This window comes from Lactuca saligna, chromosome 7, assembly GCF_052625555.1.
Source record: "Lactuca saligna cultivar CGN05327 chromosome 7, ASM5262555v1, whole genome shotgun sequence".
NCBI classification, from domain to species: domain Eukaryota; kingdom Viridiplantae; phylum Streptophyta; class Magnoliopsida; order Asterales; family Asteraceae; genus Lactuca; species Lactuca saligna.
The window spans coordinates 43,017,074-43,040,000 of NC_136423.1; the positions used below are offsets into that span (position 1 = coordinate 43,017,074).

The following is a 22,927-nucleotide window of genomic DNA, read 5'->3' on the forward strand; positions in this document are numbered from 1 at the left end:
CGGAAGGAAGTTTACAATCTTTTGGTTCAAAACGTCTAAGAAACCCCGATGCAACATCTCAACAATCGGACGGACGAACACATTTCGACATCAACGATGTTCCGGTCGATCTTGAAGACAATCAACCTTTTCGTCGGCCTGTTGGAAGAAATAAAGAAAAAAAAGCGGCTTCAACGGCTTTGGGATCTAGTGTTATGGATCAATTTGGAGAGAAATTTGATCGTTATGTGCATGTTCAAGAAACGAAGGTGGAGACGTTGAGTCGGATAGAACAGAAAATGATAGAAACACAATCGGTGATTCAAACAAAAATCATATGAAAATATTGAAAATGAAAGTGAACGACCTTGAAGACGAAGATTTGGAGCTATTTCTCGCAATGAGGGAGTCCGTTCGAGTCCGGCATAGGAATAGGGGATAGTTTTTTTAGTTAAGCTTGGTAATTTTAGGTTTTTTATTTTTAATGTTATTTTTATTATTTTAATTTTAATTATAATTTTTTTATTTTAATTAATGTAATTTGGTATTTTAAATTAATGAAACTAGTATTAAAAAAAAAACGATTTTCATGTATTTTTTATTTAAATTTAATTAAAAAATGAGGTGGAGTTGTGTGTTTAGTGGTAGATATCTCATAATTAGTAGTAGGGAGTGGTGATGATGTGACACCTACCATTATATTGATTAGTGGTGGGTATAACGAATAGCCTAACTACCACTAAACCTATGATTATATCCACCACTAACCACTACACACCACATAATTTTTTTATTTTTAATTAAAAAATACAATAAAATTACATTAAAAAAAAACCCATTGAATTTTTTTAACTAGTTTTTCTTTAATTTTTTTTGAAACGACAAACTAACTAATCTACTCCTAAATAACCACCTATGTCTCCACCGAGACTTGAACCCCAGACCTCTCATATGAGATGGTCACTCCATACCGTTAGGCCATTCGTTTAATTATAAAAATAAAAATACAACTTCAAACAACATTACTTAATTAATCTAGAGTTAAAAAAACATTACATTACTTAAATAACCTAAATTAAAAATACAAACAAAAAATCATTTGAACAACTTGGACCATTCGTTTGTAATACATGCTTGGACCATTCGTTTAATTCTATCCTTATCCCAAAGTCGTGTAGCGTATTTCACTACATGTCATGTCTGTTTTGAGGACTCCAAATGCCCACTCGATATCATTCCTCGCTAATTCCTGCCTCTTTGTGAACAACTTTGCCTTCTCACTTCGAGGAACTGAGTATGTCTTCATAAGTGTAGAATAATCCGGGTATATCCCATCACAAAGGTAGTAACCGTATTTGTACGAATATCCGTTCACCGTGAATGTTATATTAGATGCTTTGCCAGTCCAAAGACCGATGAAAAGAGGAGACTGACCAAGAACGTTAATGTCGTTGTTAGACCTTGCAACTCCAAAAAACGAATGATATATCAACAAATCCTGATATACAACAACTTCTAGGGCTATAGTTGGTTCACCTATATCTCCTTGAGTGAATTGACCACGTCATGCAGTTGGACATTTTTCTCAAACCACATGTGTACAATCTAGACTCCCAAGCATACTCGAAAATCCATGCCTTTCTTCATTAGCCAAATATAATCTCTCAATATCACGTGGAGTAGGTTTACGCAAATATTATTGGTGAAAAACCTCATACACATGTACAAAACCAATCTACACAATCAATTGCAGTCCTCTTGGATACTTTCAAGTATTCGTCGGATGCATCAAATGTTATACCGTATCCCAAATACCTAAGTGTAGCCATACATTTTTATATACTACAAAAACTTATTATTCCTCTAACATCAAGATTTTGTTTGAAAAAACCATAAATGAACTTCTAAAGCATTAATAATACGTAAAAATATAGCCATTACATGGAAACGACGTTCGAATGAGTCATCATTGTAAAGACAATTATCGACAAAGTAATAACGTACCAATAATCCGTGTGCGGCTTGACAATCACATATGAGCAACATTCGAACTTTCTTCATCGTGACTGTGTTACACAACATTGAAGAAGGTCGAGATAAATTCTCCATCATCATCGAGTCAAAATTTTTAAAGAAATCCATGTGTTTTTTGGTTTAGAGAATGAGGGTGTAAAATTTGATGAAAAGTGAGGATTTTATTGTGTTTATATAGGTATTGAGTTAAAAAAAAACCTTGAAAAAATGACCGTTGAACGGTCGAATGCAAGCCTCGAAATCCTATTGGACGTCCGCCTCTGTCGTAGCCACCACGAATGGCCACGACCATGACGCATGACAACAAACCGGGACGGTGTGCACGATCATGGTTCGTGCTCACATATACCACGAACATGCTCGTTTGAAGTATACCGTATGACCTAATTGTAGACCTGTCGAAAAAACCTGAAACCCGTTCTACCCACCCGACCAGTTTCGAATTCGGGTAGAATGGGTCGGGTAGAACGGGTAACGGGTATGACCACTCGAGTAATAGGTTAACCCGATAATAATATAGGTTGGGTTTTCGGTATAATATTTATTTTCAGGTATACCCGAATTCATTTTTTAAATAATACCAAATATACAATGCAGTCACGTACATACACTTCAAATAAAACAAAACCCTTCGTTTCCTTCTTATGAACGACAGCTCAACAGTCGACGCAAACTTGCAAGAACCGTCATCACAATTCTCAGTTTCTTACTATCGCACAAAATGGAATTAAAAAAGTACATAATATATTATAATGATTTGTATTGTTATTATATATGTACTTGTTAATTGCATGGAGTATTTTACTATCCGATTGTTTATTAAACCAACCAACATGTAAAAATAAAAAAATAAAGAAAAAAATTTATCAATAAATGTCATTTAAGAAATTTTCAGGTATACCCGATAATTACCCGATCCGACCTCAGACCCGAATACTTGAAACCTAAAAACCGAATTACAATATAGGTCGGGTATCGGATATTATTTTCTTAAGTAAATACTCATTTTACCCGACCCTAACTACCCGAAACCCAAATTTTTTACCGTTCGACACCCCTACCTAATTGTGTAATGAGAAGCTAAAAAAAAAGTTATTGGCCTATTAAATACAATTAGAATATAAGTGACCCAAAGAGCATACTGTATACTATTGATTGTACGTTATTTTTTTTTTTTTATTTTTTTTTTTTTTATTATTATTTTTTTAATATAATAACAAACACCAACCGCTCATACAAAATATGAAAAATCAAACCAAGGATTTTCAAAAGAAGATTGTTTTTTTTGGTTTTTAGTTTGGTTTCCCTTTTTTGTGCAAACCCATCTTATTAATTTTGACAGGTGCAACTAAAAGTTCTTACTTTGAAATCAAATCAAAATGAATTTCACTTACTATCTAAAAAATCACATAACTTATAGAGTAGTCTAATTTATATAAAACATTAAAATCATGTTGATCCATGTAATAAACAAAAAAATTTAATCGGAAATCTTATGTGAACTAGAAGTTAACCAGGAGAGCATTTTTCCATATCCTTGCCAAAGCAGGAAACCATAGCGGTCAACCGGGAACCTATTTTTTTTATGTGAACGGTTTATTGGTTCTACAACTCCACTCGGATTAGAAGTTTAGTTTATTTGAAGCTGAAGGCTTTTGTTAATGTATATGTTTATTAGTTAGTTGTTCGCTCTTTTTTGTATAAAGAAAACATACAATAATGATAGTTAAAACCAAACAAGTGTCATAAGTGGATCACATGGCAAAAGCGGATCTGTTCACATGATAACAGTTGATAGAATATGCATAATTTTATCACAAGATATCATGTTTAAAAACCAATAAACGTGCTATTGTTGTGACATGTTTACATTGGTGAACATGTTTGTTTACATAAACTTGTGTTGCTTAAGAAATGTTTTACATTTTACCTTGTGAATCGATTCAAAAAAAAGTATGAGCATTTCCTTTGCAAATGCTGATGTTGTGAAACTACCATATACCATTAGTTGTAGTACAAGTGGTCGTGGATTATTCTAACTTTAACCATAATATTTTAAGTAACTTTAATCGGTATAAAAGAAAAGTTTATTTGATATGATAACCATATAGTTTATTAGTTGTTCAAGTTGTACTTTGTTATTAAATGTCGTTCATTAAGATATGCATCTCCTGCCACTTTAATACAATCCAAATTATTCCCTTTCACCAAAAATTTTAGGGTTTTGTCAAATGTGGAGTCAAGAATCTGATACTTTTCAAACTGAAAACACATCTAATAATTAAGTGAATGAGAATAAAATCCCTTTGATATCAAAAAAACCATTTTCTAATTCTGTGATTTTATATGGAAAATCGGTTAAAGGCATGTCGGCAAAACTAGTTGGAAACTGGAAGCTGGAAGTTGTAGCTTTTATTTGTAGATGAACATTCGACAAAAATAACCGGAAGCTTTTTAAAACGCATAAAGTTACATAAAATGACATATTTGTAAAATAAAATAGGAGCATAATTTAAAAAAAGGGTTAATTAAGCCAATTCACAATAATATAAGAGTTTTGAATAAATTACATGAATCGTCCCTCGTATCAATATGCACGTTCAATCTCTATTTTCAAAAATTAACTTGGGCCGCCTCTTATTTGGTTAAAAATTGCATGTTTCATCTCTTCAGACATAAAAAGATATTTTTGCCCTTATTTACTATTTATTTTCCATTTAATTGTTATTTATTAATTACTTATTGATTTTTATTAGAAAATAATTATTTATTTCCTTTAATAAAAGAAAGACTCTAAACCTTTACACATATCATCCCCCCCCCCCCCCCCCCCCACCCCCCACCACCACCACCACCAATTTATTCGTTAATGTGTCATCTTCACTACGTATCCTTACTAGACCAGGTCACAAGTCCATCGAAGAAGAGGGAGATTCAGATCAGAGAATCAGGTCAAACACAAAATTGTCTACATTGATGACCCTCTTCTATGTGTACAATCTCTTTTCCCACCATGTACAACCTCCTCCTAAAACCACTAGTCGAAATCCAATTGTGGTGGCGACACACGACATGAGAAGAGATTACCAGTGGTGGTGATGCTTGATATGAAACCCCAAAATAAAATCCTTCATGAAACCCCCAAAGTTCTCGATCTAAAACCACATATCTCCTCTCAGTTTCTCAAAACCCTAGCGCACAGGTGGCAATGGAGACATCCTATTTTCTCTTTCTTTCTCTGTATCACATTAGCAGACACACATAAGGTGTGTTTGTGTTTTATGTTTCTTTGATCAATAAGAAGAACAAGGAAACGAATGGCGATATATGAAGGGTCAAGGGTTTTAGGAAAAAAAATCACGTGAGATCAAAGGGATAAAAACCAGTGTGTATATTTTAGGTTTTCAAAAGGATCGACCACCACTTTTGATTTCTAGAACGATTTTGAGATTTCTGAAACAATTTCCAGTTTCTAGAATCATTTGGGTTACAATTGTCAGATTTTTGGTTTTTTTTATTTTTTTTATTTTTGATTTATGGAGAAGAGCTTACTGGGAGAGGAAGATAAGGAGTGGGTGTGCACATTTCTGGTGGTGGTGCAGGTGGTTAAGTATTCAACAAAAAGGGAAATATATTAGGTTTTAAGTTGGATGGGCTCACAATTTTAATTAAAATATTTTTTTAATTATTAAAAATAATAAAAAATGTTAATAATAAATAAAAAATAAAATTGAAAAGGGCATTATAGTCCTTTCATATCTCACAAGGGATTAGTCGTGTAAGTTTAAACTAATAAGAGATGAAGCGTGCAACTTCTAATCAAACGAAAGACGATCCGAGTTAATTTTTGAAAATATGGATTAAAAGTGCATTTTGACACCTGGACGATGGACGATTCGTGTAATTTACTTAAGAGTTTTTTTTTTTTTTTTTTTTTTTTTTTTTTTTTTTTTTTTTTTTAAATGTTACTTGAAGTAGTTTTTACTACAGAAATAAACTTTTTTTTTCGAGTTATATTTTAAAACCTAAAAACTAGAAGCTCTAAAAATTTGTGTCGAACACCCCTTAATTATCAATTTCAACCTATTCATATGAAATCAGGTTATTTCTGATCGTTTAAAATACATTTAACCACTTATAATATCGTAAATCATTTTATTTAAATGAATTTATATTGTTATTCTAATAATATATGTTTTGTAATCATATTTAATATATTACTATTTATAATCTATCATAATAAATCAAAATTATCTTCTCATTCAATTTTACAAATGAAAGTTTTTGATAATTTTGAATTAATTAATACGCACATGTTATTATTGTATGTTTTTCCTTTTTATTAAAATGCCAATTAATAAATTGTCATCTATTAATTAGTAATCAACTATATTTAATATAATAAATATATTTAATAAAAAATAAACCAAGGTGAATTCCTTATTTCTTAAATTTAAGCTCCTAGACACAATATTTTTTTTACATATATGTTTTGATTATCTAAAAATTTATCTAAAAATCATGTGTTTGTATTTAAAATATGTTAATAGTTTTTTATTATTATAGATTGAATTGCTAACTTATTCATTATATTATTTGTATTTATGTAAAGTATTATTTTAAAAAATTCTTAATGTTTACACATAGATAATTAAAATTTTATTTTCAATATATCCATGTAGTATACAGGTCTTACATCTATTGATTAATAAAAAACTATCAAATAACTAAATTCCACGTGACACTCTAGCTCTACTGATTACTAGTTAAAATTGATATTTAAATCGGCTCCCCTTATCCTAGAATTTGGTATTCACACACATGACCAACAACATTTTTTTTTTTTAACTTGGGAAAGGAATGATTCGAGACAAATGGTGTTAGAATTTTCCTTCAAAAGATATGAATTACTCATATAATATTTTATCCCGGCAATATTTATTTGAAATAAAAACCTTAAAAACAAATAAGGAAACCATATTATCCATCTTCCCTCCACCGAAAGTTAAATATACCAAAGTTAAGAATATGAAAAAGGTCCTAGCAAAAAGCATCAATTAAAGCCTTAATTCCCTCTCGACTCTCGTTGTCAAATTACCCTTTTACCCCCACCCCCATCCAATTTTCTTTACAATAAACACAATCCATTTCAACATCACCAATAGGACAACAAACCAAAAATCCAAACCAACAATTTGAAACAAAATGATTTGTTGTGGAACCAAGAAACCAAGAACACTCTCCCCTCCCCGAACCACACCACCACCAATGCCGCCACAAACCACCACAAACCACCTCCCGCAACCACAAACCGCCAAACACGAAACCCTCCTATCAATCCCCAATTCCAAAGTTCATATAATGGACGAAGGCGAAGCCGTTGAGCTTGCAAATGGAAACTTCACACTATTTCAAATATCCAATGACAACATTCTTCTAGCAACCATTATTAAAATTGGTGATGATCTTCAATGGCCTTTAACAAAAGATGAGCCGGTAGTGAAGCTTGATCCTCACCACTACTTGTTCACGTTACCCGTGATCAAAGGTCAGGATCCTTTGAGCTATGGTGTCACCTTTCCAAAGATTGATAATGAGAATAATTTAACAATGTTGGATAAGTTTTTGAAAGAACATTCATGTTTTTCAACTTCTTCGGTTTCAAGAAAGACAGATATCGATTGGAAGGAGTTTGCTCCTAAAATCGATGCTTATAATAATGTTCTTGCAAAGGCGATTGCGGGAGGAACCGGTCAGATTGTTAGAGGGATTTTTATGTGTAGCAATGCTTATACCAACCAGGTTTTATTACCTCCAATTTTTTGTTTTGAATATCTTGAGTAATTAATGTACTAAATATAATCAAAAAACTATATACAAATATATTAATCTGTTTTTTTTTCAAAGGGACAATGTTATGTTCCTATCAACAAACCATTTGTATTCTAACAAAATCATTGTTTCAAAAAATATCGCAAATACGTAACGAACAATTTGTTTTTCTTCACTAAATATCATAGAAATAATGGTATCTTTGCGAACACAAAGTTCCAGTTATTTACCTTGTGATAACATTTTTTTTTAATACAATAGTGTTTAAAAAAAAGTTCATTCTCCATCTATAACATTAATCATTTAAAAAATAGATTTTGAAATCTTACTATAAACATATCAATACATTTGGGCGACTTTCCACCCGTTTTAGCTTTAGTTTTTCTTTTAATCATTTAATCCTTGATCAATAAACTATAAACGAAATTAATCCACTTTTTCATTTGTATTTTTCATTCCATATTTGTCATCCAATTAAAAGCACGAGTATTGAACGATCCTTGATTTTGACCAATACATTCGTTGCCATAATAAATATATTTTGAGAGTACGCAATATAACTTATAAGACAAAATTTATGTTTTATTTCTACAATATAGAACTCTACAAAAGGTCTTTAAGACATGCACGTCCAAACTTTGACTTTCATGTGCATGCATGCCTAGACTTACATAGGAGTCACTCTTCTTAAAAAGAGAAAGCGATAGTACAACAACTTTTAAGTTGTGTTTTATTTGCATGTATAATTCGTATATTATACATCCATTTAAAACATAATTTGTTGTATACGATAAAAAATTATTATGTGTGGATCAACCTCTTTCTGAAAAAGTGTATTATTAACGAATCAAAGTACTAAAATTCTTGTTACTATAATATGTGATCTTATATTCGTTACACTAATACATTCGTTTTTCCAATAATTATCATGGACTTGTAAATGATAATTGTTGAATTATGGATCCAAAATAGTTGCAAAAAGGAGGTGATATGATCTTAAAAGAGGCAATGGAGGAAAAGCATGGCATCTCAAGAACTAAAACTATCGAAAGCAACAAAACCAATGGTACAAAAAAGGGGGATGGGATCAACAAAAGCTTAAGAAGGTGAATTAAATCTTCCAAATTAATTGTATGCTTTTAGGATAGGGTAGAAGCACATAAATTTTTCTAGGTTAAAAAGAGAAGAAAAAAAAGGAAGTGATTTGGAAAGAAAGAAAAAAGGGAAAGAAATTATGGTTTGTTTTTTGGAAGTAAAAAAAAGTAAAAGAAATGATTGAGACTAAGATTTTGAGAAAAATTAAAATGATAGATAAAAGCCAGTATATTTTTTATTTTTATGATTTTTTTACAAAAAAACCAGTACTTAAAATTGACTATTTTTACGTTGAGTTGAGTGATCGAAATGTTCATTAAAGTCATCCAATTTTTGGCAAGAGTCCACATATCAACCATTTTAACCGTCTATAATATGTTTTAGTGTTTATATTAGAATTTTTTTTGTTAAACTTGGATATTTATATGAATAATTTGATTCACAATGGTTAAAGAGCAAAGGGATATATACAGTAAAGTCCCAATATTTTCATCGATTTAACAAGAAAGTCCTAAACTTTATTTTTTTGACAGTAAAGTCCAAATTACCGGTAGTTTTTGACACTTTTACCCTTTTTCCCAAGTTAGCCGGTAATTAGGACTTTTTTGTCAACAAAATAAAGTTTAAGACTTTCTTGTCAAATCGTCAATTAGGACTTTACTGTCAAAAAAATAAAGTTTAGGACTTTTTTGTCAAATCGTTGAAAATATTGAGACTTTAGTGTATATATAATTTTTTTTGTTAGAAGTTTAATGGTATGATACTCTTTAAACATAAGAGTTATTGAAACTTTCTCTAATCAGCTAATCCTATTGAAATCCTTTACGTTTGTTTCTTGTTAAATCGTTTTTTTTTTCAACAAACCGACATTGAAAAAAAATTAAGATAATCAAGAAATAAAGAAAGAACCAGGGTTGTACTATTTCATTTTTTTCGGTTTTTTTCTCCATTTTTGAGACTGCAAAAAGCCAACACAACCCTGGTTCTTTCTTGATTATCTCATTTTTTTAATGTCGGTTTGTTGAGATTAAAAAAACGATTTAACAAGAAGCAAATGTAAAGAAATTCAATAGGATCTAGCAGATTAGAGAAGGTTTCAATAACTCTTATGCTTAAAGAGTATCACACCATTAAATTTCTAACAAAAAAATAAAATAAATATACACTAAAGTCCTAATATTTTCAACGATTTGACAAAAAAGTCCTAAACTTTATTTTTTTGACAGTAATGTTCTAATTGACGATTTGACAAGAAAGTCCTAAACTTTATTTTGTTGTCAAAAAAGTCCTATTTACCGGCTAACCGGGGAAAAAGGGTAAAAGTGTCAAAAACTGCCGGTAATTTGGACTTTACTGTAAAAAAATAAAATTTAGGACTTTTTTGTCAAATCGATGAAAATATTAGAACTTTACTGTATATATCCCAAGAGCAAATAGTGCCACTATACAATGTCTTTTTATGCATATAGCTCCAATGAAAATGGAAAAAATTTAGACGTTTTAAATAAAGAAGCCACTACATAGATGTTAGATTGTCAGCTTTAAATCATTTCTTTTTCAACTCAAGAACACGAAAGATAACTATAACATGTCCGCTTTTTTTTTCCCCAACTAAAAAACACGTAACAAAAAGTATTGGTTAAATGACCCATTTATGTCCTTTTACTCTTTCTAATTTCTTAGTTTCTTTTTGCCTACTCCGAAAAATGGGAGCCAAATTTCAAAAGGTGGAATTTCAATTTCATCAAGACTTTTTCATGGGCTTATTATAAATTTGGTAACATCACCACGATCAAATGTTATGCACATTTAAAAATTAAATTTCATGTGTTTTTTTCCAAGTATTTGTCATGTTATTATTGTTTTAACAATTGATATCTAGATTGAGATACTTCTTTTTAGCTCATTGAAATATATGTGTGTATATTTAGCGCAAGAAAACTCTCAAAGATGACCGAAAGCATGAGTAAAGCTTTGTTGAATGGAGTTGGAATGGCATCGGGTTCGGTCATGGGTCCTGCAGTTCGGTCTCGAGCTGGGAAGGCATTTTTTAACTCAGTTCCAGGGGAAGTTGTGCTTGCCTCTCTTGATGCTATTAGTAAGTATTTTTTTTTCTCCTATAACTTCCACAAAAAAGTATATAAATTCATTTTCACAAGTCTTTTTGTTTATTTTTATCTCCTATAAATTAGTTATATAAAAGATAATTAAAATAATGTTCCCTCTTAAAATAGTGTCATTGACTTGCAAACATTCGATCTACTTTTGTTTAATTTCTAATATATATCTTTTTATAACTGAATAAACTATATATTTATTGTAATTTACCTATTATATATATTTTCATTGAATTCGTTTATATAATAATTATGTGGAACAACTCAAAAGAATATTATATGAAAAAACTCTTGTATAGTGAGTGTTTGTAAAAAAAGGTTGGTGATTTATCAATGAGGTGACATAAAAAAGCTTTGTCAAAAAAAAAATCTTATACTATGTATGTTCACGAAAACCTAAAATGTAAATATACAATCAGTTTAGGTCATAAATCTAAATGAAACTTTTCTAAAGTTTTAAGCATTGTCTTGATATTTGGAAACTTTGATTCCCAAATATTAAACTTAAATAAAAGTTCATTCTTCTTTTTTTGTATTTGCCCTATTTAGATTGATGGATGCGAACGATCAATGATGTTAATGTGTTCGTTCTTCGGATTCAAATTATTTTTCAAACCAAACCGAATAATATGTATTTAACCAAATCAAAAACCAAGTTCTAATTAAGTCTGATTAATTTGGTTTAAAACATAATATTACAATTTACAATAATAGAATGATAACTTTTTATCAAAACAACATTAATATAAATACAAATATTAGTGATAATTAACTACATCCCTATGAAAAAACAAACCAAAAATTAAATTCCGATTTTAATCCAAACTAAATTAGAAAAAACTAAATCATATTTTAATTTGTTGGAATTTTTGCAGATATAGTGATGGATGCAGCTGAAGTTGCTCAAAGACAAGCCTTAGCTGCCACATCTGATGCTGCAGCTCGAGCAGTCAGTGAAAGGTTAGACCAAAATTTACAATATTTCATTTTGTAAAATGTTTCTGAATTAAAATTTTATTTATTCATTCACAATTATTATTATAAGGGTTAAGATCAATAGATCATAAAATGACAACCACCAACACCAAATTTGCTTTATAGATCACTTATATTTTAATTGTATTCAATATACTAATTTTTTTTGGTTCTCATTACACCATTAAAATGCATTTAATCGGGAAATTCTACTATATCGAATGTCAAGTGCAATCTCAACATTAGGTGTAACGAACAAATTTTGTTACACTGAATGTCATGAACTCATGATAGACACCACATAGGATTATGGGCGTGTTTGGCATAGAGCTTTTGGAAGCGTTTAGGAGCTTCTAGCTTTTAGCTTTTGACAAAACGCTCTAGTTTAAACAAAAAGCTTCGTTTGGCAGTACGAGCGTTTAGCTTTTAGTTTTATCAAAACACTCCGATTCTAAAAGCTACTTCATGTAGCTTTTAACAAAACGCTCCGGAGCTTTTGAAATCAATTTCCATAATTACCCTTAAAAATATATTTATATACTTTTTTTATTTTTAATCAATTGTCCTTTTATGTAATTTTATATATTTCAAAAGCTTCCAGCTCCTTTTGCCAAACATTCATATAACAAATAAAAGCTACAGCTTTCCGCTACCAGCTACCAGCTACATGCTACCAGCTAACCTCTACCCGCTTCCAGTTAACAGCTACTTTTGCCAAACACGCTCTATGTATCAGTTTAATTGGATCGTAAATTCGTAATATTGTAATGGGAATCCAGAAAAATGAAAAGAGAAAAGGAAAAAAAAAAAGTTTAGTGAAATAATAAATACAATTAAAAGATAAATGATCTAAAAGCAATATGTATATTATTGATTTGTGACATTAATCAACCCTTATTAATAGAGAGTTCACCCTCAAAATCCGTTATATTTTATGATTTTATCAATCCATTCAATATATTTTTTGAGAGATAATTATTAAAACGACCAATTCATTTGTGAAGTGTCCTATTCTTTAAAACAAGATGGTTACTTATTTCATAACAAGACTAATGCAAAAAATTCAATGAAATTACTTTTACGGTGCAAAAAAAACCTTATTAAAGGCTGAAAAGGACTATTTCGTTACAAAATAACACAATTATTTCGCAAATATGAACAATTTCATAATATAATTGCAATATAAAATTTGTTTTTTATGGTGAGACTATTTATAAATCAATTTTAAAATTCACAATAATTGATCTCACAAGTGGTTGTCGTTTTGTCAAAATGTCAATATGATCATTTTGTTAGATCGACCATCCGTTTTGCTAATTTTTGCGATTTTTTTTTACTTATTTAATCTTTAACCCAAATGATCATTTTTAACCATTTAATGTAATATACTTACCATTTTCTACCCTTTTATGTAACATTTACCAAAAATATATATATATATATATATATATATATATATATATATATATATATATATATATATATATATATATATATATATATATATATATATATATATATATATATATATATATATATATATATAGTATATTGGAAGTGTGTCATCCGTTATAAATAATTTTGATGGATGTGTTATCCGTTATAAATTGTTTTAACCTAAATAATATAAAATAATGAATTTATTATATTAAATTACTAATATAAATATATAATATGAATTAATAAACGAAAATATTTTGTATTATTTGTATGCATGGTATTGACTATTGAATATTGATTTGAGTCCACAAAGATTACTTTATTTTGTGAATTAAAGGGCACTTGTATATTTATGATTTGATTTTCGTTGGATGATACCATTTTACCTTTTATTGTTGGAAGAAACGTGTCTAAACTATCATATACTTATTATATTTAGTTGCAACTTAACCAATATTTGAAATATAAATATGCTAAAGATAGACTAATTAAAGTTGAAAAAGAAAACGAGTGATTCTGTACAAATTATTGTATAGTATGATCGATGTTGGTATATTTTATAATTCACCATGTCTTGATGTGTTTATAACGAGAAAAACAGGTATGGCGAAGAGGCAGGAGAAGCAACTGGTGATGCGATTGCAACTGTAGGACATGTTGCTGGCACTGCTTGGAATGTTGTCAAGATTAGAAAAGCTATCAATCCTGCATCTGCTGTCAAGAATGCTTCTAAAATTCGATAAATGATAAGATTATTTGATTGACTAAAGAAAAGTTATCATAAGATTGAGATAAATATTTATATTGCTATCTTCATAGATAAAGGAATTGTGTACGCAAATAGTGAGCAAGTTAATGGGATAGTTTAGTTAACTTTGTGTTATCATTTGTTGTTCTTGTTATAATTCAATAAAGTTCATTTATAGTTGTTAGTCGATTCGTTTAAGACCTTTTCCCACTAGAAAACCTTATTTAAATATCCTCCTACTTTAAAATTAAATTGATAACATTTGTGAAATCTGAACCTCCAATGCATATCTTAGCCATAAATACTTTTAAATGAATCATGGAACGACAAAAGAACAAAAGAAATTAAATATCCTTCTATTTTCTTCCTATCTATTTTAGATGATAACAAATATCATTAAATTTAATTTAAATTTGATTGAGATGTTAAATTTGTATACTTATCATCATCTTAAATAGGTAGGAGCAATAGATAAGATGATATTTAATTTTTCAAAGAACAATCAAGACTCATCATTCGATTGAAAGATAACTTTTTTAGTGATGAAATGATTGAATTATTTGGTGGTTCAAATAGACGAACACACTAGAAGTTAATATAACAATTACAAAATGTGGTAGAGCATACAAATAGGTGAATTATGCCAATTAGTTTGATAGGTTTGTTGATATAAAATTATTGGCAAATTATTAGCTAATCGATTGATCTTTGTCATTGATTCATTTGTGAGTAATAGTCAACCTTCGTTAAAGTTTGTCAATGAGCCTCCAATATTTAATAAGATAGTTGCTTGGTGCAAATCTCATCGAAAAAAGACATGCTTTTCAAAGCCAACTTTGAAAAAGCACATGTTTCTATTTGTTGGAATTTTCTAGATTAAGCACTTCATAAAATGGGTTTTGCTACCAAATGCAAGGTTGGATTCAAGGTTGTCTAACCTCTTCCATATGTCATTTTTGATAAAAGATTCTTTGACTATGGAATTTCAATTTAGTAAAGGATTGCACCAAAGGGATCCGCTTTCTCATTTTCTTTTCATTGTGGTGTTGGAAGCCCTTCATGTAGGTGTCAAACAAGATTCCTCTAGAGATGTGTTTAGTGACTTCTCCATAGGTAGCTCAATTATGGAAATTTCCTATCTTTTCTGTGCCGACGACACCATTTTCGGGGTGAGTAATTGATGTCAAATATTAATAATTTTATTTGGATCATGCTCTATTTTTTTCTTGGATAATGACTTAAAGATTAACCTACAAAGAGTAAATTGTTCGGCATCAATATTGATAATTCTATTCGTTGTGTTTACATTAAAAATCCTTTTTTCGTATCTTGGGTTGAAGGTCGGGGTAATATGTGTAAAGTTGACTATTTGAAAGAAGAGGTGAACAAGTTCAAGTCTAAGGTGTTGTTTGTTTTTTTTTGGAAAAAACCTCTTATTGTTGTGCGGCGCAACACACGCGCAACACTTTTCATCTAGCATCTGTTTGTTTTTTAGAAGTCTTCAAAGTCAAAAACCTTTGTGCTTGCTCTGTTTGGCGCAACACATGTATTGCCTCTTCCAACCTCTTCATCTTCTTTTTTTCTTGCTGGAATTTTGATTATATGTTGTTGAAATTTTATTTCACTTTTTTTTTGTTTATTCTTGTGATTTTTTTTTTCGTTTTTTTATATTCAATAATGATAATTTCTTAATGAAATATCATTATTTTTTTTTACTAAAATATCTTTATTTTTTACTAAAATATATTTATTTTTATTGAAATATTTTTTTTTTTACTGAAATATCATTAACTCTTGCTGAAATGTTATGCATTATTAAATTTTACGTATTAAAAAACTATTTTGGGTTTTACAAAATTAGTTTATTTTAATTTTTTAATATCTACAGCAGTATGCAGATGTTAAAAAAACAAACACGCTTCTTATTACAGTCTGCAGCTGTTTGATCTACCTCTTCTACTGCAGATGTTGCAGAGGTCGTCCGCAGACTTTACGAATTTTTGCTTTAGAAAATCAAAGAGCACGTAAGCCTTCAACTTGGAAAGCAAAGACACTATATGAGGGAGGAAGACTCGCGTTATTAAGTCTGTTTTTGGGTTCCTTCCCAACTTACCATACATTATTATTTAAATGTCACATTTTGTTATTAAATCATTGGAATCCAGTGACGAGTCTAGAATGTAAAACAACAGAGTTTACTATTTAAATGAAACCGATAAAAAATAAAGATAAGTTTTGAAAATCTTGATTTATGCTTATTTGTTTTTACCCAAAGCATTAAGGTGGTTCATTTAAAATATTTAAGGTAGTTCACAATTTATATTTTTATAAAATCCTTTATTAAAATAAAAAAATAGGTGCACCTTTGATGCATGTAGCGTCGCCACTCTTTGAATCTTTTCATAATAAATTCTTTGGATTCTAAAATAACATGGATTAATCGGTGTAAAGTGATGAGTCGGAAAGAAGATGGTGGCTTTGGAGTTGGTATATGTGTTTTTTTTGTGGCTTCTCCTAGGCAAATATTTCATTGACAATATTTCTTTGCTTATTGACCCGAGCCCTATTATATGGAAGAAGTTATTGTCCATCAAGGTTAGAGTTTTAGGTTGAAGATTATCATTGAGTAAACTTCATTCTAGATTTGTTTTGAATTTTTTTACACAAACTTTCTTCTTTTGGATGTCTAATAGAAATAGTAAGTTTCGCCTCCAATTGGATGGCTTCGACATCTATTTTTATTTATTTATTTTTAAGTTTAATTTATCTGATGTAAATTTTGTTAGCTTAATAAAATCTTAACCACTCTAAAAAATTCATAATTTTAATAACTATGGTCTATGGGGACAATTTTTAAACGCTGAGGGGGACAGTTTTTAAAATTAAACCAAACATTTAACAGAAACTCATCTCCAACCTCTGCAAAACCCTAGACCATCATCAATGGCGGAGGAGACGGCATCAATGAGTATCTACCGAGCTTCGAGGACGATTAAGCGAAGACAGAGCTCTTTATACAATTCCCTGCGGTCGATTCACGAGGACTCGATCTTCGTCTCCGAGATAGCTCAGCTATGGCCTGAGCTACCACTTGTAGCGAACCTGCGTTGCGGACTCTGGTACGCCAAGAAATTCCATTCCAATTGCTACTTCAAATCAACAGATGGCCACACAAACAACTTGTCGTTCAATACCTCTCGCCTCAATCTCCATGTCGCAATTCTCGCAGGTTATTCTCTTTAAATTTCCCGATCAGCATCTCTACTTTTCAAATTCGAAATAGTTAGATTTTTTGCTAGGAACATGATTTTTTTCCCCTCTAACTGTACTTGAAGATAACAAACTAATGTTAATTATCTGATTTCCATTAATGACATCTAGCTTATGTGTTCATTATGATCTGAGCTCTTGTTTTTTATTTTTTTCAGGTAATGAATTCATCAGTATGTTTGTTCACTTTATCTTGTAGTAGCAGAATGTTTGAAGTTTCTGTTGCTTTTATCATGGATAGGACAGAAGGGAGGCTGTATGATAGTTGATTCTACTCGTAAAGGCAAGAGATTTCCAGACAGCATGTCAAAAACAATACCAATTTGGACTTGTGTGTTGAATCGTGCAATTCAGAAGTACAGAAACAAAATCAATACACCAATCGATGAAGTAAGTAGCTGTTTTCCTCATTTCTATTTTCTACAACGATCAATTGATCATCATATATAATAATGTTGTGTACATGTATACAGTTGAGCTCTTCTTCTTCTCAATGGGATTCATCTTTACATCTTCCTCTATGGGTACCCGATACAGAGAAATCAAGGATAGAATCTAACATAAACAAATGGGTTAACCAATTGGAAGAAAGTGGAGCTGATATTTCTTCTATCTCATCTTTACTAAAAAAACCTCTAAGACCTCTTTGGATCTCACAAAAAACTGTTATATGGTTAAACGAAGTTCCTGATTACAATTCATGGGATTTCACACCAATAATTCTCATTTCTTCATCTGCTTCAAATGACATATATCGACAAAAAACAAGCTCTGAGTTCAGCTGGAGTTACATAGCAGGAGCTGGAGATGATGAAGAGAGTTGGGCAAGAGGGTTAACACCATTATTATTTTGGAATAATGTTTATGATTTAATTAATTCAGGACCTGATTTGTGTAACCAAAAAGTGGCTGATTTTGTTGAAAAAGATAGGGTTTATCGTGCTCAAAGGGGTCACAATGCTCCTCAGATCTCCATTAAACCTACAAAAATGGAGATCAAAAGTTCATCTCATTTTCAAGATCAATCTTTAGAAATCATCATGGAGAATGGTGATTCTGGACATTTGATATACTGGTTGGGTTTGACTAATCTTGCAGTGTGTGCAACTGGATATGGTAATTTGTTTTTTCTTTTTTGTATATATGAGAATTAATGTTAATATATATTTTTTTGTTTCAGTTTCTTTATACTTTGATGTTTCTCATATTGTGCAGAATTTAAGGCATTTGATGTGGATTGTGTATTGAATTGTGATCAAAATAAGGATCTTTGTACACTTGAGGATTCTAAAGCCCATTTGCATCTGCCTATTATGGTTCGATTTGTCATTTATTTGAGTATTCAAAATTTGATAGATAAGGATAGGGGCGTAATTGTCTTTTTTTTTTACAGAATTCAAAATTCGATAGATTTTCTCTTCAAAGAAATCTACCTTCCGCATTACATTTCGCCAAGCTTCACCTCAAAAGAGGAAAAAGGCTTGCAGTCTGCTGCAACAATGGTAAACATAATTTTTTTTTTTTTTTTTTTTTTTTTTTTAAATTTCTTTTTAAAGCTAGATAATGAAATTCTAAATTTTAAAAAAAAATTATTTTTTAATTTTCAGGGGAAGATATAAGTGTTTGTGTGTGCTTGGCTATACTGATTTCATTATTCAATGTTGAAGGTATGTTTGTTTGACTTGATGTTGACTTTTGTAATGTGAATTTGTGTTTTTAAAGAAAGATTGAAATTATTAACAGGTGTTTATGATGATGGGAAATCGTTTAAGGAGACACAAATAACAAAGTTAGATATGAGACAACGATTGATATTTGTGTGTAAATATGCGGTAAATGCTAGACCTTCAAGAGGCAACTTAAAGCAAGTATTTAATTTCCTTGTTGGTGCAACATATTGAGACTTAGACTGATGTCAATTTGATAAAAACTGTAACTTTTGTCTGATTAATGTGTTATAAGTTATTCGTTTTTAATTTAAAAAAAAAACATTAATATAATTTTATGTACAATCAGAAAATTTGTTAATTTATATTATATTTTTAGTTTGTGTTATATTTAGAATTAATACATTAGTTTGTTTTGATATAAACTAGGTGTGAGACTTGTGAAATACACGGATTTAAAAAAAATAATATATTTTGTTAAGCTTTAAATGTTCAAAATTTTACAAAACTGAATTTGGAAAAAATATCAATATTAGCCGCGAATAAACCGATTTTTGCAAGGTTTCTACAAATTAGCGTGAATTCAAAAGAATTAACCGAAAATTATATTTTTCAATTAAGAAAGTTGATTTGAATTTAATACATTAATTGACATATTATGTGAGAATTTATGGAGATATTTAAGTTTTTCTTATTTTCTTTATTATATTTTTAGATTAGATTTTTTTATAATTTAATAACAAAACCAAGAAAACCACAATTTGCAAAGTGGATTTATATGAAATTGAAAAAACTAAAAAAGTATCATGTGACATATTCAATTAGGTGATGATATATGGTAAAAAACATTTATTTATTAGATAGGATTTTTATATATTTTTTATTACAAAATAAAATCTTACTGTTGATAATTATGTTTTTATTTAAATGAAAGTAGTTGATTCGTACATGATTTTTTTTCCACAAATAATAACTTGTGCTTTAAATTAGTATATTTTATAATTTTTTATAACATAAATTGTTGTGTATGGATAAAAATTATTATGTAAGAATCAAACACAACCCTTATGTGAATGACAACCAAATTGGAATCAGGATGACGACTTGGTTTTGTAATAAAAAACTAATTATGTAAAATGTCCAATATTTTGGATTTTTTTTCCGGTTGAACCTAAATTTATTTATTTTTCTTTTTAAAAGATATCCAAACATTTTTTTTTTTGGTTTTGCACATTTAGCTGGTTTGCAAGTAATTTTATGTGCCAATACAATTTTTTTTTTCTTCCAAAATAACACCTTTTTATCAACTCTTTTTTTTTATTTTTTATTTTTTATTATTATTATTATTATTTTTTTTTTTTGTATTAGCTCATTTATCTATGTATGGAAATCTAATTTTAGATTTCATGTTGTCCATGTTAGAAGTATTTCAATCTTAAAAGTGATTTAATCCATAATAATTTCATTAAATTCCTTTTGAGATTAGTTTTTCGATCGATAATCCTACCATTTACAACAAAATCAACAAATTCTTTAGGCATTATATTGTTATTCATTTTCAAATTAACATATGCATAACCTTCAGTTAGAAAACATACAACACTTTGTCTTTAAATTGTAGATGTGAAACATATTTAGATATAATTTCATTTAAGTTCACATAGTATAGAACCTTTTGTCTTCAAATTAACAAGCATTATATGCAATCGAACCCCAATCTTCTTCCATAAGAAGACCATAACAACAAAAGAACATATAATTATGAGGCAACGGTGTTCCAAAAAAAGAGTTTGTAAAAGGTGATTTTTATTTTTTGAAAATTAGTTGTGTATTACTAGACGATCACCCCCAAACCGGCTAAAATGAAAAAAAAAAGTTTAAAAATTTGTTGAGTTTTTTTTTTTTTTTTTTTTTTTTTTTTTTTTTTTTTCAGAAAAAATATAAATAAATTTAGGTCTGAACCAAAACCCCCTAAAATATAATGTCTTTTACATAATTAGCATTCAATAAAACATTATGTTGGTTTAAACCGTTTAATACTTTAATTATAGATATGAATAGACTTTGTCAGTCCAATACTCCATTATAGTCATTTTATTAGGCCCACCCAAAGCCATGTGGTATTTAGGTATTGTGGTGTTGTATTTTCTGCAACAATTTATTCCAAACAAATAGTTATGACTTTGTTTGATCATAAAATACAAAAAAGCGAAAATAAGAAATTTTAAAGTCTTCGTTTTCATCTTTCATCGTCTTCATTACACTAATCTTGTTCATGTTTTTCATTTCCACTTAATCATTCCAATCATAGGGCCTGAGTGTCACGATATGTTGTGTTCATTCCATTCTATCTAAGTAGATGGAAAACAATGCAAGATACAAGATGTGTGGTTGCATATTGTTGGTTCTATAAATGAGTTACATGATTCTAATATTATTCCCATTTCAACTATGAAATATAAAGATGAAACACTAATTGTGATGTAACCTCGTCATTAAAAGAAAAGACATATTTTGAAGCTACTTTAAAAGTTTGGATGATAAATTAATCACGGACCACGTTGGCTAAAATCAGAATTAGTGTTTCCTTATATTTCCACAATGTCAACGAATATAGATTAGTAAATTGTACAATACTCGTAAACTTTATAAATGAGTTGTATTGGTTTGTCTATGTTTACTTTAAAGTTAAATGGATGAACACGAACAAACCTCTGTTCATATCGTTTCGTTTGTTTACACCATTTTTAGACATTTTAACCAATTGATAATGCACCCAAACATATGGTGTTTCATTACATGGCAATATTTCGACAATGTGGTCGGTTTGTGAGGTCCCCATGCCAACAAAAGGTTGAGGATGAGAAGCCCCAACATCGGATTGTTTTGATGCCAATTTTACGAAAAAACAAGAAACAAAATACATTGTCAAATAAATTGATACAAGCATATAAATATGAAAGCCAAGACCATGAAAAATAAAAACAAAATATTCGGAGATTAAAGACTGTTTTAGGTATGTTGAAACCAAATGAAACCATTTATATGTATATTACAACATTGAGGTGATAATGGTCAAAAATGGATTCCAATGTGGAGCAGTTATCTTTAAAAAACCATTTAGGAAGGCTTGTAATTGGTTTGGTTAAAAACATGGGTTTAGTTTATTCCAAGTCAAAATCGGGCCTTTGCTTTAGATGTGCAACTATAAAAAAATACTATTAAAGGCTCAACTTTAAAAAAGAACATTTTGGAACTCATTGCATATGTATAATAAGAAAATATCATGTTCTCTCGGTTTTTATATGTATAATAATGTTGATGAGATAGGTTGATTTCAACACAATTCAAAAAACACTCTCTGGTTTTGTATTCTTAGAAAATATTATGTTTTTAGTTTTTATATTTCATGACAAGTACCAATAACCAAACCAATACAAATATACATAACTTTTTGGAGAATGAAGCGTGCAGGCACATGTCTTGTAGACACACTAATAATGTAACAACTTTATAACAATTTAGTTGATGATCACACTAGACAATCACCACCACCTCCTCTAATTATGAATTGGCAAATTAAAAATCATGATATTTTGACATAATGGAAAGGAAATAAACCAGATTTTTTTTTTTTTTTTTTTTTTTTTTTTTTTTGGTTTTGTATGTTATTTCAAGTGATTTATTAATATTTAAAACTTCCATTGTTGCTTGTGTTAGTGGTACAACTATATCATCTTGAAGAAAAAGCAAACACAACTATCGGTCGA

General features: G+C 29.6%; 2 protein-coding genes across 4 annotated transcripts; both read left to right on the forward strand.

The window, feature by feature from the left end:
* Positions 1-7,151: 7,151 nt before the first annotated feature.
* On the forward strand, positions 7,152-14,404 carry LOC145005931 (senescence/dehydration-associated protein At4g35985, chloroplastic-like). The gene is made up of 5 exons (XM_078965034.1): positions 7,152-7,815; positions 8,818-8,951; positions 10,872-11,038; positions 11,933-12,017; positions 14,074-14,404. Exons 1-5 carry the CDS (start codon positions 7,219-7,221, stop codon positions 14,213-14,215), a joined length of 1,125 nt encoding a protein of 374 aa, XP_078821160.1. The 5' UTR covers positions 7,152-7,218; the 3' UTR covers positions 14,216-14,404.
* A 2,653-nt stretch (positions 14,405-17,057) lies between these two features.
* Positions 17,058-19,490, forward strand: LOC145006323 (initiator tRNA phosphoribosyl transferase family protein). 3 transcript variants are annotated; one of them, XM_078965416.1, is made up of 7 exons: positions 17,058-17,449; positions 17,732-17,880; positions 17,964-18,606; positions 18,706-18,806; positions 18,884-18,992; positions 19,098-19,157; positions 19,234-19,490. In XM_078965416.1, exons 1-7 carry the CDS (start codon positions 17,164-17,166, stop codon positions 19,389-19,391), a joined length of 1,506 nt encoding a protein of 501 aa, XP_078821542.1. In that variant the 5' UTR covers positions 17,058-17,163; the 3' UTR covers positions 19,392-19,490. The 3 variants fall into 3 exon arrangements, with proteins under 3 accessions (XP_078821542.1, XP_078821543.1, XP_078821544.1); XM_078965417.1 differs by having other exon boundaries at positions 17,255-17,449; positions 17,737-17,880; XM_078965418.1 differs by having other exon boundaries at positions 17,343-17,449; positions 17,649-17,880.
* The last annotated feature ends 3,437 nt before the right edge of the window (positions 19,491-22,927 follow it).